General features: G+C 35.8%; 3 protein-coding genes across 3 annotated transcripts; 1 reads left to right on the plus strand and 2 right to left on the minus strand.

Moving 5' to 3' along the window:
• Positions 1-209: 209 nt before the first annotated feature.
• LOC147644200 (uncharacterized) lies at positions 210-9,019 on the minus strand. The gene is made up of 5 exons (XM_086829803.1): positions 8,962-9,019; positions 2,304-2,327; positions 650-834; positions 424-591; positions 210-359 (listed from the first exon to the last, which is right to left on the minus strand). Exons 1-5 carry the CDS (start codon positions 9,017-9,019, stop codon positions 210-212), a joined length of 585 nt encoding a protein of 194 aa, XP_086685929.1.
• Positions 9,020-9,398: 379 nt separating this feature from the next.
• Positions 9,399-12,487, minus strand: Ugt316A1 (UDP-glycosyltransferase family 316 member A1). Its single transcript, XM_020954036.2, has 3 exons — positions 11,657-12,487; positions 11,184-11,592; positions 9,399-11,128 (listed from the first exon to the last, which is right to left on the minus strand). The coding sequence occupies exons 1-3, from the start codon at positions 12,094-12,096 to the stop codon at positions 10,097-10,099; spliced, it is 1,881 nt and encodes a 626-aa protein (XP_020809695.2). The 5' UTR covers positions 12,097-12,487; the 3' UTR covers positions 9,399-10,096.
• A 207-nt stretch (positions 12,488-12,694) lies between these two features.
• Positions 12,695-16,135, plus strand: Sfxn2 (sideroflexin 2). Its single transcript, XM_020954033.2, has 4 exons — positions 12,695-13,268; positions 13,750-14,018; positions 14,481-15,019; positions 15,082-16,135. Exons 1-4 carry the CDS (start codon positions 13,250-13,252, stop codon positions 15,239-15,241), a joined length of 987 nt encoding a protein of 328 aa, XP_020809692.2. The 5' UTR covers positions 12,695-13,249; the 3' UTR covers positions 15,242-16,135.
• Positions 16,136-16,142: the final 7 nt, after the last annotated feature.

Genomic DNA, 16,142 nt, shown 5'->3' on the forward strand with positions numbered 1-16,142 from the left:
AAAAATGTCAAAATTTGGCAAAAAACTAATATTTCTTTATTTTAAAACTAAGTATGTAGATTTGTTAGCCCTATAAAAACTAGCACAGAAAAGTTTCCCGATTTGAAATTAATTCATTTTTGGCTTAGTTATGATATTTGAAAATCTTGGATTTACACAAAAATATTTTTTATTATATTGTATTAAATTATTATTATATTATATTATATTTAAACCTCAACAATATCCACCATAACTTGTGTGATGCCCTTCCACTCCGGATTACCAGCAATAATTTGAAGCATATAGGACCCAGTTGGAAAAGGGGTTTTCTCTAGCATTCTATCATTAAGTATCATCTTTGATACAATTATGTCATGCTAAAAATATTTAATATTTATGTTATACTGCAATATATTAAGGAATTTTATATAAAATACTCACATTATAAGGACAACTGTGATTTAAATTGCTGAATGTAGACAATGCTTCGTGACCTATTTTGAACCAAGGAAATCGTGTCTTATGATGAAAAAAATCACAGAAATCCACTGTGATATTATACAAAAATGGTCTATAGCCACTAAACTTTCGATGCAGACTAATGTTCACCTAAATGTAAAATATTATCATAAAATCATTAATTTTAATTAATTATTGAATAACTTACAAGAACTTTTGTTATTGGCAGTTGTTGAACTTTAACATACACAAATATACCAACTTTTCCTCGACCCAATAACTTTAATTCACACTGGTCAAAATTGCAAAATGATTTATCATAACACTTGCATTTTATATTTGTGACTTTAAATAAACATTCAGAAACTTTGAGGCAGTAAACTATTAGAAGAACTAATGCGATCGTTTTATTCATTTTACGATCTAATATTAACTGGAAATTTGGTTTCCTGCTTTTGGCTATTTATTTCCATTTCAAACCCCGTAATTAGATTTTTTGGGTAATAGATATATAATTATGTTGGATTTTTCATTGTTTTCATTGTCATTAAAAATAGATACTATTTACTGATTAAAAAAATTTCAATTTGAATCTGTAATTGGTAAATAATATGATAAATAAAAAATGAATTTTAATTCTAGTTTCTTTAGCTGCAATATAACTTAGAATAAATACTTTATAAATCGGTATAACTGTTTCTCGCATTGCATTAATGTTATTAATGCTAAATATATAATAAACTTCTTCCCTCTCTCTCTCTCTCTCTCTTTTTAATATTTATCTAAAAATTATCAAAGCCATGCCGCTTGGTTTTTCCTCTGATTAACCATGCATTTCCCATAAAACTAACTGTTCTCGCTTGCATCCGCCACCAAGATGATGTTGATGTTGATGATGATGATGATGAAGTTGATGCTTGATTAGCTGGACAGGCTGACCCCCGATCCAACTCCTCCTCCTTCTCCTACTCCTCCCCTCGTTGCAAGTACTCCTCCTCCTCCTCCCCTCCGCGGACATGTGAGTGTGCATGTTCATTTGAGCTTGGCCCGCAGGCGGTGCCACACATCGCACACACACCTTTTGATGTTGTGCCGACATCTCAGGCCAAGAGTCGAACATCTATGGACAGCTCAGCCACGTCGAAAGCCACCCGTGCGAAAAAAAAAAGTGAGATATAAAATCAGTCGAAAAATATCAGGTAAGTCGAGGCTAAAATATACCCTAGATTTTAAAAAGGAGAAGAGAAAAGGATGTCATTTAATAAATTATTAGATTATCCTTATAAAGTATTTGTCTTCATATAGTTTTTTAAACATAAAGCTTAGATAGTAATGTAATAACTATAGTTATGATTGTTATGAGACCATATTGTTAAGAACTTTGCGTAAAATATATTTAAAGATAAAGATAATAAGATTATTATATTTAAAGATAAAGGTACCCTAGCTTATCCGCAGGAGAACATATAGGTGATACTTATTTCTTTATTGAATTTTATATATTTATACTTATTAATAACTACATTTTTTATATATTATTACATATATTTGTTTAATAATAATTGTATGTTTTTTCGAGATACTAAACCTTTGTTTTATAACCTTAGGTAGAGTATAGATATGAAAATATAAAATCACCACGGCAAGGTACCCTAGCTTTTCAAAAGGAGAACAATAAGGTGATGCTTATTTATTTATTATATTTTTTATTTATTTAAACTTTATAATGGATTTATGTTTATATACTATTCAAAATTATAATTCTATGATTTTTTCTGGACCCTCTAATTTACTTGCTATATCCTTAGGTAGAGTATTTATAAACAGATAAAACCCCAAGCAAGGCGATGCTGTCGCTTCGCCGCTCTTATCAACTTGTCCAAAAGCTTTTGCGCTCGTTCAAATCAATTTGAAGCGGTTTGGCATCGGCATCTTGAGTTAAAGTTAAGCCAGGAAAGCGAGAGGAATCCGGGCATCGGGCATCGGGCATCAGGCATCCGGGCATCAGGCGGTTCCAGCCACACACATCGCAGCTTGAAGACTCTGCGCATGCGCAGCAGATTCGATGGTGGGCCGGACTGACACAAAGAGGGCGCTATGGCAGCCCCTCCCCTTGAGCGGCCTTCAGCTTTATACTTTTTTTTTGTATTTTCCTTCTTTTTTTTGGCCAGCTGTTGTCGGCTTTTTGCCGGTCCGTTGATTCGGCTTTGTTCTTTGCCGTCAGCGTTTAATGGTTGATTTTGTTCAGTCAACTTTTTGCCGCTTTTCGGTTTTATTTTATTTTTTTCGTTTTTGTAGTTTTGCGGTCTGTTGCTTGTTTTTTTTTTACTCTTTTTTATTAAATTATTATTTACTTTTATTACAAAGCGCGACGGCGGCATGGCAAATTGATGTGATATTTCAATTTGTGACGGCAACAAAGCGAATTATTGTGTGTGGAAATAAATATATCAATGGTGCCGCTGGTGCTCCCGCTGTCTCAGCGCCTACACTTGAACTTCAAAGCGCTTTCCCAATCCCAACCCCAACCATAACCCTTTGCTAATAAAATTTCTTCGGTACCAAAAATAAAACTCACTCACAGGCAAGAGGACCATGAAAAATGCTCGACTTCAAAGCAATTTCAAGGCGAGCGGAGAGGAGGAGAGATCTTCTCGCATAAACAAAAGGCAATTGAAATGCTTCTAAAAAGAGATTTTTGCTTTGCTGTTTTGTATATTTGCTGCTACTTAAGTTAAGTTGGTAGACCTGCCAACCCTCCGGCCTTTGATTCTGCCGGCACCCTCCTCCTCCTTCGATCCGGCGATTTGTTTTGCCCGTCACTTTTTAATTGTTGTCAACCAACCTACACACAGAGCGACACTAAGAGCAAGGGGGGCAAGCTAAAAGAGGGACGTACACTGAAAGAAATATTATAGGGAAAATACATGTACAACAAATAAAAGTACATAAAAGATTTAAGTAATTTTAGGAGGACTTACCGCTTAACTAAAACTCAATCATTCTTCTTTTATTAAAACACTTAGAACAAAACTTATAAAATGAAATTTGTATATCTTCAAAACATTTTGAATTTTTTTAATCAAAAGTTATTTGAACGTTATTTAACTTCTTTTAAATCCTATATAACTTTCAGAGGCATCACTAATAATCTTAGTTTTTTTAGTCTACATTTTAAATAGTCCAAATTAATCTTTAAAAATGTATTTTTATTTCCAATTTTAAATAGAGGAAAACCTGCTTAATTCAAAATATACATATACTCATATCGATAGGAAAAGTATTAAGATAAAGAAATAAGATATCTATATCAAATATCTTGTTTAATATTATATCAAAACTATAGTGTTAGGTTTTATGTAGCAAAATTTGAAATATCAAAAAAATCTAATTTTATTATTAAAATAACAGTATTATTAAAACAAATGTTAATTCATTTTTATATATATACTTCGTAGTTATATTTTAAATATTTTTCAAATATAATGTTAATATTAATCTTATTTCTGAAAGTTAATATAGATTTATGGCACATATTAAAACGTATTGAATTCAGAAATGAAAGAAAATTTGAATTTCGTATGCTGTGCAATTTTTTTTACCACTTTTTTAGTGTTTTTAAAAACCCTAGCATATTTTTCCCTGTGTAAAGATGAAGCATTGGACATGAAGCAGGCCGCACCCAAGTCGGGCCACATGAAAAAGACATCAAAGCGAATCTTGACAAGCGAATATGCCTCTTATCTGCATCTAGCCAAGCGGTGTGAGCGTTTCACTCTGGAATGGCGGAATGGAGGGCAGGACACTACGAAGGAGCAATGCCAAAGACACACACACACACTCACAGAGAGAGCGACTGCAGGAAGTGCCTTCCGTTCTGGTCTGTTTCTGGTCTACTCCTTGTGGGATACATTTCCTGCCCAGCCACACCCCTTCCGCCCCAAACACACACACATGCAAACCTGCTCGGATGCATTTTAAAGTTGCAAACAAAAGCAACAACAGCCACAATAAAGTTGTGCCCCAAAAAAAAAAAATAAAGAAAAAGGACACTCTAGTGGAGCTTGGGACAGGGTTTTTCGGTCAGCAGAATTGGACTTTTGGTACTCAAATAAGGGGACATGAGAGGACTTGTTGTTGGTTGTTCAAAAAGTTTTCAAATTTAACAAACATACGTGTTTTGAGTTGGTAAGGGAATAATATATATGAATACCTGAACAAGTGCATCCTTGTGCTTTAATTATATATCCTTGGTATTTTTTTGTGCCTAAGTTTACTTGCTTATAGTTATTTAATTTAAAGTTAAATCAAGTTTGTGAGGTATTTATATATAAATAAATTTACTGATACTATCTTCATTTGTTCTATAAATGTTTCTTTTAAAAATATGAATATAAAATGCACAAAACCAAGGAAAAATAGGAAATTAAAAATGCACAAAATCAATGGAAAAATTCTACATGCAAAATACACAAGCCGGAGTAAACAATAAAAAAATAAAAAATGCATAAAACCCAGTACACAATAATAAATTAAAAATGCACAAAAGAAAGGAAAAATCAATTTTAGACACATACAATTTTAAAGTTTAATTATTTGATACTGTTTCATAATGTTACTAACTCAAATTATTAGTTGTATTATTTAAAAATGCTCACAGATCTTACATTTAATATTAATATTCTCTACATTATTAGCATATTTGATTTATTTATTTAATTTAATTAAGCAAATAAACTCAGCTTTATGGCAAATACTTTAAAGAATTTGATAAATTCAAATATCTTTGATATTTACCATCAACTTGACTTTCATTTCACCGATTTTAATGAACATTGATTCCTTCTATAAAGCTATAAAGCTTTAAGCCTGCTCTGTCTTAACTTCAATATCGAAACGTTGCTTCTTTCTACCAATTTATCCCGTCCAATACTCCCTACTTACTTATTCCGATGTTGTTTTTCCTTTCAGCTGCAACAGCTGCCACATTTTGTTACCTTTTTTTCAGCTGCTGCTGCTGTTGCTGTTGACGTTTATGCAAATTGTGTTGTTATTTTTTGTGTGTCAACCGAAAATAAAAACACAAGAGCAAAAAGCAGAGAAATCTGGAAAAAGCTTCCATTCGGACCTCCTTCGAATCGATAAATGCAAATTCGTGCAACCGAAACCTGGATCCTTTTTGTCACAAGAACTTTGACTACTACGGATTTTGCCTACATCTAATTTAATTTTTGAATTATGAATTTAAATTGAGGACTGCTGCAGAGGAGAGTTTCGTGGAGGACATCTAAATCCTTCGGCCACTGCTCCATTTACATGGCAGGCAAACTTTATCCTGTCCCCCGGTTGCGTAACTCGAAAGTAATTAAATTGAAACAGAGTGCAAAATGCATACAAAAGCCGGAAACTCCATGAAGTGGGGGGAGGTGCTGATGAGGGGCGTGGCATATGCTCATGTTTATAAGGGGCACTGAGGGAAAAAAGGAGGGAAAAAAACATGGAATTATAAAGCTTAAGATCTATTTAAAACAAGCAAGGAAACTAACTTCGGAAAGGCGAAGTTGAAATACCTTTGCAGTTTACAATTGAACTAAAGGATAAGATCGATAAAGATTAGGATCTATATTTATCGATAATTTTATAAGTATGACAATTTTTTTGATCAAATCAAAGTTCCCAAAAACTCATAACTAGGCCAAAAAAACATTAATTTTAAATCGGAAAGCTTTCCCATGTTAGTTTTTGTTAGGTTAATAAATCTTTTGACTAAAATTATAATACCAAGTTTGGTCAATATTTATTAATATTTTTATATGACAATTTTTCAGCAAATTAAAGTTTAAAAAAATCATATCTTAACCATTAAAGCATTAATTTCAATTCGGAAAACTGTCCTGTGTTAGTTTTTGTTAGGTTAATAAAACTGCATACTTAATTTATAATTTAAAAAAATTCAAATTTTTGTAAATTTTTTTCTGACAATTTTAACCACTTATAAAATGTTGAAAAAATTAAAAAAAAAAAGTTCCTGCCTGAGTTGGCTAGATCGATTCGGCTTTTGATGCTGATCAAGAATATATATGGTCTATAGGGTCGGAAATGAGTCCTTTATGATTTGCAAGCTTCTGAATGAAATTCAAATACCCTGTAAAGTTATAAAAATAAATTTAGATTTATACGTTAAAGAACGATGTTGAAAATGTATATTCTTTAATGCTTGATATATTTTTAATTATTTATAATATTTGTTCATTTTATTAACACAATTAGCCAAGCAATGCTTTAGAAACTTCAATAAACTGAATATAATATTTTGAATTATTTATTTAGGATGTGTATTTTGATATTTTTTGCCATATAATTAATATTGAAAATATCATATCATAGAAGGACTTTTCCTATTTCTTTTATAGCCTTCCGTGAGAGTCTTCAAATAATTTTTTAAAAATATTTAAAATACAATTAATGATTCCTAAACCCAATCTATTTTGACTTTTTCTCTGTGTGTATTGCGTGTGGGATTTGCCATGGCAAAAGTCAAGTGTGTTCCCAATACAAAAGTGTTGAAAATACCGAGGGGAGGGAAATGAGTTGAGCAAAGCAACTGGCAGCATGTTGACAGCACACAGGACCCCCTTTTTCCCCAACCCGGCACAACCCATTGGGCCGGCACAAAGTTATAGTTATGATGATTGTTGATTTAGAGTTTTTAGTTTTTAGGTTTGCCAGATGGGCCAAGGAGGGATTTGTGTAGCGTGCAATTAATTTTGTAGCCCCCCAACTTCAAAGGAGCTGAAAGGAGCCGACGCCGTCGCCGTCGCCGCCGCCGCCCGTGGACAGATGATGATGATGACAACAACTCGGCAGCTCCATCAATGGGGGCCTTTGAAGCGATGGTCTCCCCCATGGATCACCATGGATCCCCATGGGGAGAGGGAGGGAGAGATACAGACCCCGTGACAGCAGTGCTAATAGGGGAGTTTGGGGAAGATGGTGAGAGAACGGGGAAGCCCCTGTGACGACCAAAACCAATTCGAACTCTTTCTGTTCCCATGGCCGTAACCCGAGACCTCGGAATGTCACAAATTCTTGTCGTACACTGAGGAAATTGATTTGAAATGGTAAATTATAGGGGTTTGATAATTTAAAAATATTTGTTTGAATATTTATTATTTATTTATAATTTATGAGGTAATGTTGCATACAATCTTTTTTTTTGCAAGATATTCTTATTTAAAGCAGCATCTCCAGGCGATCCAATTTAGATTATATTAAGATTTTGTATTATATCATAAATACTTTAAAATGTTTCTAATAGTTATTAACAATCTGGTTAAAGTTTGTCAAGGAAATTTATATAACTGGAGCAATTATAGGGAATATATAATACTAATTTTAAATTGATTATTATTATTTTCATAACCAGAACCATAGAAATTTATAAAAATCAGGTGTATAGAGAGTAATAAAGATAAAGGAACAGAAAAGCTCTTTTAAAATACATTTAAAAAATCTTAAAAATCAAAATATAATACTTAAGTATTAGTAAACATTTTTAGCAAATAGTTTCATATATATTCTTATTTTTCCCAGTGCATTTCATCTCTTCTCTACCTCCACTGTAGCTCCCCTTGTGGTCGCCTGCACTGGCCGCCTGTCAATGCGAGAAGTCTTCACTTGACTCCGCGGCTCTTGCTGCGGTTGACATTCGCCACGATGGCTGTCATGCCTATGGCCTCCACTGGAGTTGGCCCCCAACTCCTCTGGACTTTTTCCCATTGGTCATTCGCCGACCCCATGGATAAAGCCCTGTGACAAGTGTGGCTTTGATGGGAGACCAAATCGAACTATAGCTTTTGGCAGAAGAGGAACAACATTGATGGGGATGACAGAGATCGGTTTAGAAGGGGTTGAGATATGAATCCAAAGAGAGAGATTAATTGTATATATTTTTGGTACTATAATTTCAAATGTACTCTATGAAAAACCATTAATTATTAAAGCTAATATATCTGTGAACCCAAAACAAATTACACAAAAAATTCCCCTAAAATTAAATCAAAGTCTAAGCTGAACATGCTAAACCCGAATTAGCTGCTCCCCTGAGAGCTTTGCGGTTGCTCAGGGAACCCTGTCTTTTGGCAAGAAAATATGGAAATTCCATCGCGCGTCATGTCACTTGTGGTTTACATATCAAATTTCCAATGTCTAACCAAAGATATGTGGGATTAAAAAAAAAAAGAAAAATAAGAGGAAAGCCATACCTTCAGCTATATATAGATATATTCCTTTTTGCAGCTCTTATTTTATCTTTACCTCTGGCATATGTGCATAATTACACTTTTATTAACAGTCAGGCTGGCTGGAGGGAAGCCAAGTGAAAAACTGCCACCCACAAGGCACACAAAAACCACCCACTCGATTTTCACAATTTCTCTTTGTCTACGTGTGCGGACTGCTGAATGCAAACAGGTGAGTTTGCAGCAACAACTGGCATCCTTGCATCCTGCAGAGACTCACTCTCTCCCTCTCTCTGGCACATCCTCACATCCTTACGGCCTTTGGCATCAGCATCCATGGCACATCCTCAGAGACACTTGAGCTGCACTCGGCTTAAATGAAGTGCACACGCCGCCATGCACATCAAAGCCTGCCGCCATTAGCCAGATGCAGTGAACTAATTAGACACGCCCACATGCCCCTTGGCCCCTTACCTGGGAAAACTATTACAAAACGCCATTAACTGGTCTTTGTAAACTAAAAGAATTTTAAATTTGTCATAATTCGAGGAGTGTTTAAATAAGGGATATAAAAGGAATCAGTTAATAATTCTCTTTGTAATAAAAAGATCATTTAATTAAGGATTATATGGTTTATATCTTTTAATAACTTGTATAGGTTACAAAGCTCTATCTGCTCCAATTAAGGATATATAAATATATATATACAACTTCATCTTTTGATTATTTAATAATTTTTATTTCAACATTTCGTACGTGGCTTTATAAAATATTCTTAATCTAAGATACTCATCAAAACAAACTAACCCGAATCAAAAACTAATTAGTTTTCGCATTATAAAAAAAGTAACTCCCCCGTACCTTCTCCTCGTGATGTCTGCTTAAAACCCATAATTAACATTTATTTGATCAATAATTAGATGCATTTTTGAGCTGATATCTTGCAGTTGAACTGCAATTATTGTTTATGGATTTCTTCAGCTTAACTTTGTCTTTTTAGTTAGTATCATACGAAAGTAGTTATTCAGTCTTTGAATTGAAATATTAATTGGAAAAAGGATGGTGACAAAGGGCATCGAATTTAATATCATCAGAAACATACAATTAATTGCAAAAATACATACCGAAATAGGTTTAATTAAACTTTCCTGTCTCGCAAGAAAAAACCAAAGACATTAAAAAAATTATGTACAATTTATAAGGTATATAACTTATGCAAATAAAAAACCACAAAAACTTTACACAATTGTTAACAAATAAACTCACGCTTAACACTAGACGATATTTCGCTTCAGGCCTTGGGACGGTGAGTTTCCAAAATCCCTTTCATTCCCGAAGTAATATATATAGTTTAAGGTTTCCTAGGGAAATATATATGTATATATCGTTATGGGAACCTTCGTTCTGTGTTATTTCTATTGTGATGTCTTCCGATCGCTTGAGTATAATCGCTGCTGATTCACATACAGCTGCAGCGGCGGCACCTGGCCGAGCAATGGAATCGGTGGTGGGGGTGGAGTCAGGTCCAGTGGCGTTGTAGACGCTGACGAAGGGCTGGTGGCTGAGCTCATGCTCGAAGTGCTGGAGCGATTCGACAAAGATTGTGCCGAACGCGTTCTTCGCAGAGTCTCTGTACCCTTGGGTGGCTTGCAGCTGCCCTGCTCTCCATAGCTATGAACACGGCCCACCACTTTGAGGTTCGTCCTGTAGGGTGGATGATCCTGCGCTGCCTGATTGTAATAGGACTTCCTTAGAATACAACAAATGGCCAAGAAGGGTATTGCTAGAATTCCACAGAAACCCAAGGAAATGATAAGCAGCACATCCACGCCTTCGGCTCGCCAAAAGTTCAAAGTATTGGCATGGGATTTGAGGAAATCCGCTCCTCCAGAATCCAAAATCAACTGAATCTTTCGCACAGCCTTGTTGGCTGGCCCAGCGGAATTCTTGCTTATCAAACGCTCCCTCAGTTGACTCATTTTCTCCACATAGCTAGTGTTAAGAGTGAGCTGCCTGATTCCATGAAGCATGGCATCATAGGCTATGGCATCATAGTTAACTGTCAGCGATACACCGTGTTGCATCAGTCTCTGGGCCATCACCTCCTGCTCGGCCAGTATGGGTATGGCAAGTATTGGCTTTTGACCGGCTATTGATTCCCAGACGCTCAACTGCCCACAGCTACTGATGAACATCTTCACCTGCTCATGTCGTAGAATCGCCTGCTGTGGCCACCAGTCTGCAATCATTACGTTCTCGGGAAGAGTAAGCTCCGAAGGAAACTCCTCAGTTTCCCATTTTAAAAGGAAATGGAACTCGGTTAGGTGGCCAAATACATCAAGCAGGATGGATAGCTTTTCTGGCGGCAATTGAGCTGTCTGGACATCGGCACCCAGACTAAAGTAGATAACACCACTGGTAGCAGTTTCCATGAAGGACAGCAAGTGCTGGAATTAAAAGGGATCTTAGAGATAAATTATTAATTATATAAAAACCCCTTACATTTGGCAATTGAAGTCCATTTGAAGGCGTTAAATGCAAGCCACCCACTTCCACCATATTGGGCAGATAGGCTCTGGGATAATGCAAACCCGGATGGGAGTTGATCAAGGCCAAGCTTAGATTCTTGGTTAGATCTCTGTACAGCGGCAATTCCTTAACGAGCAGCTCAAAATGATTGGTGTACACCGATTGCTGGGAGATCAGGTGGAAAAAGTTGTAGGTCAGCCGTTCGAAGGTGCTCATCAGGGAGTTAACAATCCTCTGCTTGGTGTTCATTCTCTCCGTGAAGGGTAAAAAGTTGCTGGGATCCAGAGACGAGGACTGGGGATTGCCAAACATATTGTTTAGCCAGGAATTGGCGCCGGTGGGACTGATAGCAACGGTGGGTATGCCATAGTAAAAGGCCAAGCTGCAAGATTATTATAAATATATTAAGTTAATTCAGTTTAAACTAGATAGTTCTCTTAACTCACCCTAGCAGAGCATCGCTCAGGAACAGGTCCACTATGAGTAAATCGAATCTTTCGCCGCTGGTCAGAAGTTTCCTCACCTGACCATCGGACAGCAAGATGTCCACATTGGTGGTGCCCGCATAGATCAGTCTGGTGAAGCGCTCCATCACGCTCTGTGCCCGCATCTCCTCCGCCTGGAAACTCATGCCCATGTCCAGCCAATTCTGATGCAGACCCTCGATTCGCAGCTCTCTAATCCGTGGGATTTCCGACTCTTCCACGGCATGTGGACTGATCAAGGTCACAGAGTGATTTCCGGGACGACTCTCTACCAGTTCTTGCAGCAAACTCCGTCCGAAGAGATAATGAGATTTCCATACACTGGGAAAAACAGCCAGTATATTGGCGCCTAGGGTGAAGCCGCAAAGCAACGACGCCAGCAACAGCCACAGGAGATGCATTCTGTATGCAGGAACAAATTCCGCACTAACATTGGCATCCGCATCCGCATCCGCATCTACATTTACTGTATCTGCATTCGGCGTTCGTATTTGTGAGGTTTTTGCTTTTCCGGTTTTGCAAAAATACACAAAATCACACGCACACACACACTGTAACAAACACGCGTAGCACAACACACAAGGAGCCCGCTTTGGGCGTATATTATTATCTGCTGGCTTTACTTATAGTTATTCCACCGATTTTCATCATTTTGCGGGCCACGAAACAATAGCAAAATTTTACAGGCGATAATTAAAACATTAAAAATTGGTAAATAAAAGCAACTAGGGTTGTTGGAAATATCAAAATATCGATAAGTCGATACTTCGATGTTTTCTCAAAAAAATAAATTTTTTATCGTGATATTTTGTTTGCCGAAATATCGATATTTAAAATAAATAAAAAGTTACAAAAGATTCTAAAGATATTTCATTTATAGCAGTTGTCTTTTACCAATAACTTAATTCACATAGCGTCGTTTAATTTAAGATTTTATACACAAAATTAAAGCTATTATTAAAATTTAAACTAATAACTTGTAACGTACTGTGCTTTAAGGTACTTGTGGTATTTTCCGGCCATCTGAGCAACGGTCACACTGTCTCATCTCGCCATCTCGCTGGTAAACAATTTGAAAATTTGCATTTTACATTAGTTGCTAAATCATCCGCGCAAATTGTTCAACAAAAGAAGTGTTAAATTGAATAATTGCACGGGCTGCCAGCGGATTAACCACACAAGATAAAGAATAAATCACAACATACGACGAGAGCAGACAGACAAACAAACCGATTTTGCAATTTGGCACAGAGCCAAAGAGAGAGGGAAAAAACAACATTAAAACAAGAACAAAAGGTGAAATATTTAACCGCAGAATATACACGCGAAAAAAGTGAAAAGAACAGCTGGCCCGGCTCAGGTGGTGTGTGGCTGCAATTAAATTAGTTTTTTATGTTAAAGCGACCCTAAGTACACAGCTACAAAGAAAGATACTAACAACAACAACAATCAGTGGATAAACCGGCAACAGCTGAACTTATAGCCAGTACACCAAACGGACTTACGTAAGCCGCTCGCAATTGCAAACGATTAAAAAAAAACAAGAGTCCAAAAATGGCGCAAGTAGTATCCAGTAAGTATTTGTTATTTATCTGGTGTCCCAATAAAGTGCAATTAAAGTTACATTCCTGAATAAACTTAAACGCTGTGGATGGTTTTATTTTTGCCAATTTTGTCTTTATTTTAAAGTATAAACTTTGTTTCATTAAATTACATCTATAAATAATTCACAATTTTATAAATTAAAAATATGTTTCATATTTTAGTAACCGCTTTTATTTTAAATGTTCGATTTTATAGCATACTTTGAGAGAACTTTCCCATTTGGGATAGACGTTATCTTTAAACACACTTTCTTCAATAAAACATAATCTTTTTTTAATGATAACAATTATAAATATTAAAAAATTAAGTCATAAATATATTTAAATTACCTAATTGGAACTTATTTCATGAATATATTTTGATTGCTTGCTCATACAAATTATGATATAAATTTCTATTATAAAGTATTAAAATTAAAATTAATATTAAACCTTTTTTCCTAATCACAGCCCTCATCGATGTGGATAAACCCCTCTTCGACCTCAGCACCTTTGCTGGTCGCTTCCAGTACTTCGCCTGGATGACGGATCCACGAACCGTGATCGTCTCCAGCGATCGCCTGCTGGAAGCCAAGACCATGATCGAAAAATACCGGAAGGGAGATCAATCACCGATGGTTAAGCCGGAAGAAGTTCATTATAACATGAAGCTATATAATTCCGCATTTCATCCGGATACCGGCGAACTGCAGAATTTCTGTGGACGTATGAGCTTTCAGGCAAGTCTCGTGATGGTTTTACGGCACGTGGGCTGATCCCTAAAATAGAGAAACATCGTCTGGCGTGGACGTTGTGAATGAATGGGTTGCCAAGAAAAAAATAGAGAATAAAAAAAGAAAATATAGAGAAAAACATAGAGGCACGTATTTAACACTAGACTGCAAAGTATTTCATTAGCAATGCCTTAATGCTTATCTTTTAAAATTGTTATAATGTCTAATAAAGTTTAGTTAAGATAGGAGGAAGCTTCCCCAAGGTTACAATAGTTTACAAGGTTTATAAGGGTTATAAAAACTGAACTAGAGATTATATTAATACAAACTATTGTTAGAACTAATTAGAATGAATTATTCTAAGACTCAAACTCAGTTTCCTAAGCTTAAATTATATTCCTCTTATCTTTCTGCTAATGGTTTGTTAATTAATGATACCTTTTCACTAATTGTCTTTGTGTTTCTTAGGTTCCCGGTGGCATGTTGATCACCGGCGGCATGCTGGCCTTCTACAGAACCGTCCCAGCCGTTGTGCTCTGGCAGTTCATCAATCAATCCTTCAATGCTGTGGTCAATTATACAAATCGCAATGCCAATTCACCTACCAGCGTTACGCAGCTGGGCGTGGCTTATGTCTCGGCCACAACGTCTGCTTTAATAGCTGCCATTGGATGCAAGAACTATTGGTCCAGGAAGGCGAGTCCATTGTTCCAAAGATTTGTACCCTTTGCTGCTGTGGCGGCAGCCAATTTTGTCAACATTCCGCTGATGCGTCAGAATGAGATACTCAATGGTATAGAAGTAAAAAATACAGACGGACAGATTGTGGGACAGAGTCGATTGGCTGCCATTAAGGGTATAGGTGAGGTAATTGTATCTAGGATTTTAATGGCAGCACCTGGTATGTTGGTGCTCCCTTTGATCATGGAAAGACTGGAGAAACTGCCCGCCTACAGGCGCATCAAATGGATAAATGCTCCCTTCCAGACCCTAATGGTTGGGTGCTTGTAAGTTGACTTACATAAACACCTTTGTCTGATTATTAATTAATACATAAAATCCTTTACAGCCTCTGCTTTATGGTGCCCACAGCCTGTGCTTTATTCCCACAACAATGTTCCCTGGACACATCCACCATGCGCACTTTTGAACCGGAATTGTATGAGGAAATGGAAAAGAAAACGCAAGGCAAGGTTCCTAAGCGCGTCTACTTCAACAAGGGTCTGTAAGAAGTAGGAAATTTGGTGAAAGACAATAATCTGTTTAGTCGTTGTCATCGTGTTTGTCTTGTAGAGCATTTATTGTATCCAAATCGCGCAATATTTGCCAGCTTTTGTTCCTTTGTCTTATGTGTCAATTGTTGTAGTTAAGTTAAGCTGAAAAGGAATCTCAAATCTATGGAAAATTCTAATATGCAAGGCCTGGTCCAGATTTAACGAAGATGTTTTTAATTCAATTTCAATCGTAATATGTTTAAATAGGTTAAAAGTGAATATTTTTAGCAAAAGTATCAAGAATATAGTCCTGCGTTTTGTATTAGTTTAAGAAATTATTGTTTAACAACATTGAAGGTATACGAATCTAATTTAATCGTTCCTACGGCAGCTATATAATATTTATTACCATCTTTCCAAAATGTTTTTAAACGAAAACTAGCTTCTAAAACAAAAGAATTTCCATTTAAATAATTTCTTTATTTAAAAACAAATCTTAATCCTTTGAAAGTTAAACCTGGAACTTGATCAAATTGTTTAAATATTTAGCCAATTAACTTGTCATGTGCTTAGAGCTTATAATAATTTGTGAATGTCCTAAAATGTGTTCAAAAATTCTGATATTTCCAAAAATTGTTGGTGAAGGTATTAAGAACAAATATTATGATCGGTGTTTACTCATCTAATTAATTATGAAACAGATTTTTAAACAGAAAATTCGTATAAATGCCCAAAGATATAATATAGCTTCTAAGCCTCAAAGATCAAGTTATAAATTGAAAAGCTAATTTGCAGTAAAGATGCTTTTTGTATCACCATTTAGATTACTAACTGGCTCATGTTTTTGATAGTTTTTATTTTTAGAACTTTGTTTACTCACATGTTGGAAATAAATGTTTAAAAAGAGAATACACCT

The sequence above is a fragment of the Drosophila serrata genome, unplaced genomic scaffold, assembly GCF_035046125.1.
Source record: "Drosophila serrata isolate PLE 108 unplaced genomic scaffold, ASM3504612v1 contig_217, whole genome shotgun sequence".
Lineage (NCBI taxonomy): Eukaryota > Metazoa > Arthropoda > Insecta > Diptera > Drosophilidae > Drosophila > Drosophila serrata.

Coding starts and splice junctions, on each gene's coding strand:
- LOC147644200 (XM_086829803.1), bottom strand. CDS start 9,019: ATGGATGCTGATGCCAAAGGCCGTAAGGATGTGAGGATGTGCCAGAGA. Junction 592..649: donor TGCCAATAACAAAAGTTCTT/GTAAGTTATTCA, acceptor TTTTACATTTAG/GTGAACATTAGTCTGCATCG. Junction 360..423: donor ATCACAGTTGTCCTTATAAT/GTGAGTATTTTA, acceptor AAATATTTTTAG/CATGACATAATTGTATCAAA.
- Ugt316A1 (XM_020954036.2), bottom strand. CDS start 12,096: ATGCATCTCCTGTGGCTGTTGCTGGCGTCGTTGCTTTGCGGCTTCACC. Junction 11,593..11,656: donor CTGAGCGATGCTCTGCTAGG/GTGAGTTAAGAG, acceptor ATAATCTTGCAG/CTTGGCCTTTTACTATGGCA. Junction 11,129..11,183: donor ATGGACTTCAATTGCCAAAT/GTAAGGGGTTTT, acceptor TTTTAATTCCAG/CACTTGCTGTCCTTCATGGA.
- Sfxn2 (XM_020954033.2), top strand. Junction 14,019..14,480: donor GTGGACGTATGAGCTTTCAG/GCAAGTCTCGTG, acceptor TGTGTTTCTTAG/GTTCCCGGTGGCATGTTGAT. Junction 15,020..15,081: donor ACCCTAATGGTTGGGTGCTT/GTAAGTTGACTT, acceptor AATCCTTTACAG/CCTCTGCTTTATGGTGCCCA.